At 39.3% G+C, this 2421-nt stretch overlaps 1 protein-coding gene across 2 annotated transcripts in view; it reads right to left on the minus strand.

Annotated features, from left to right (window-relative positions):
- Positions 1-2421, minus strand: part of LOC103396960 (secretory carrier-associated membrane protein 1-like) — a 14902-nt gene that overhangs the window by 6154 nt on the left and 6327 nt on the right. Inside the window, exon 2 of one of the 2 annotated variants that reach the window (XM_017042739.2) lies at positions 373-453. In XM_017042739.2, coding sequence (XP_016898228.2) covers positions 373-453 — 81 coding nt within the window. Of the gene's footprint in view, positions 1-372; positions 1954-2421 lie in introns of those variants that run through there. The other variant, XM_025052854.1, reaches the window with a different exon arrangement.

Genomic DNA, 2421 nt, shown 5'->3' on the forward strand with positions numbered 1-2421 from the left:
AAAGAGGAAGGCCAAAGAGGAGATATATGGATGCAGTGAGGGAGGACATGCAGATAGTTGGAGTCAGAGTAGAAGATGCAGAGAACAGGGAGAGATGGAAAACAATGATTCGCTGTGGCAACCCCTGAAAAAGGGACAAGCCGAAAGGATAAGAAGACAGGTATGTTAATACGTGTGCTGTTCACAAACACAAAAACCTCTCATTAAATGAAAATTAGGCCACAGTTAAATGGAGTCAGTGGAGTCCTCTCAGACTGAGGATGTGTGGGTAAAAAAGACAGAGGCTATTAGACAAATTAGGTCACTGACTCAGGAGCACACAGACAAAACAGCATGCACACTGCTGGTGATGGTGGTGATGCTCATGCTGACCGTTCTGGCATGTCTGAAGGGGTTGTACTCCTCCAGGCCTCCAGGAGGAGCAGACCTGGTCACCTGTATCACCGAAGGATCCTACAGAGGAGAGAAAGGTCAGGGGTTTGATTTTTAATATTCAAAGAACAGACAAAAAGCCAATCCCACCACTGATCATCTAAAGCCTGGTATATTTTGTTGATGTAACCAGTCACACCAGTAACATGTACATACAGTATATCATGTGTTAAAACAAGAAATACCTGGGATATATGCTCTCTTCAAAGTAATGCAAGTTTGTGAAAAGGTTCTTTATTTACCACCTTTAAAAAAACCCTACTGTAACGACAGAACAGATCATCTCACCTCTGACCACATATTGCTCATGTCATTAAGATTGCAATTGTTATTATTATGTATGACTAATATGACTACTAAAACTATAGTGTAACTAATCTTTTAAATTGACAGCTGTGGGTCATCTATTTTAAATGGAATGTCAAATGAACACAAAGGACAGAACTGTAACACTGTGGCACAGGTTGGAATACCATTCAGCTCCTAGTGGACGATAGTAGAGCTGACAATAGTTGTGCCAAGGGTAAAATAGTGACAAGGTAGTCTTTGGTGTCTCAGGACAGTCACCACAGTCCTCTAGAGACTTTTAGTACGTGTTTCGGGAGAGGTTTTTGAAAGGTTGCTGCACCACCTGATCCACAATCTCAAAAAGTCCCAGAAAACTGGTTAAAGGTATAGGGGTTGGACAATGAAACTGAAACTGGTGACCAAAGGTTTAGCTATAGCAGCCCGGCCATGTATATTGACCCTGTGGAGCTCCCGACAGACAGTTTTGGTGGAAACAGGAGAGCTGAGGTGCATATTTAATTCTGCAGTGAGTTAGGCAGCTGTGGTTTCTGGATACAATCCGGGTTAGTACCCAGACATCCCTTTCAGACAACTTCCTCTTGCGTCCACAGTTACTCCTGTTGGATGTGGTTCATCCTTCTTGGTGGTATGCTGACATTACCCTGGATGATTTGATACATCACAAAGACTTGCTGTCTTGGTCACAGATGCGCCACAGCAAGACGTGCATCAACAATTTGTCCTCTTTTGAACTCTGATATGCCACCCATAATGTTGTGTGCATTGCAATATTTTAAGCAAAACTGTGCCATTACTCCTGCTCTTACTGGTGCAATGTGCAATCAATGAAGTTTGGCCACCAAGCTGGTCAAATTTAGCCATGAAACCTCCAACACTAAATTGGTCAGTGTTTCAGTTTCATTGTCCAACCCCTGTAGATATTAAATACACAAAAGAACACCGATAATGGTAAATACTTGTGTTGTGAGGGGTTGTACCAACCGATCTGGGAATGGAGATCGTAAGATAAAGTTTTTTGACATATCTAAAGCTATCTGTCACCAAGGGAAGCTGACGGAGGATATTTCAACAGAAAGAAGGATGCTATGGCTTTCACATATTAACCGTGCTAATTTCAACCCAGATCCAAGCAAAAGGCATTACGAAGTCTGTTCTGAACACACAATTGGGTAATTACTTTACATTTTCATTTAATTCATATGTTCAATGTCAATAAAATTAAAATATATCAAAATGTACTTTGCATACATGACAAATGTACACAATGCAAATGTAAATCCTCAGCTGACCACAGTCCATATCATTATCAGTATTTTCTATGTACATGTATAATCAAACTATTTTTTTAATGAAGAAAGTAAAAAATACAGATTTTTTTGTGATTTTGAAAAAAGTATAATCTAATCAATAGTAATGTTGATGATGTTCACAAAAGGCATACATCTGTGCATGCCACTGTGATTTTTACATTAACGCGCTGTATTATTTGGGTGTTATACAGTGGTATGAAAAGGTTTGGGCACCCCTGATCATTTTCAAGATTTTCCTTTATGTATCATTGGTTGTTCGGAACAGCAATTTCAATTAAATATATCATATAGCAAACAAACACAGTGATATTTAAGAAGTGAAATGAAGTTAATAGGATTTACAGAAAGTGTGCAATAATTACTTAAACAA

Source organism: Cynoglossus semilaevis, chromosome W (genome assembly GCF_000523025.1).
Source record: "Cynoglossus semilaevis isolate Cse_v1.0 chromosome W, Cse_v1.0, whole genome shotgun sequence".
Taxonomy (NCBI): Eukaryota; Metazoa; Chordata; class Actinopteri; order Pleuronectiformes; family Cynoglossidae; genus Cynoglossus; species Cynoglossus semilaevis.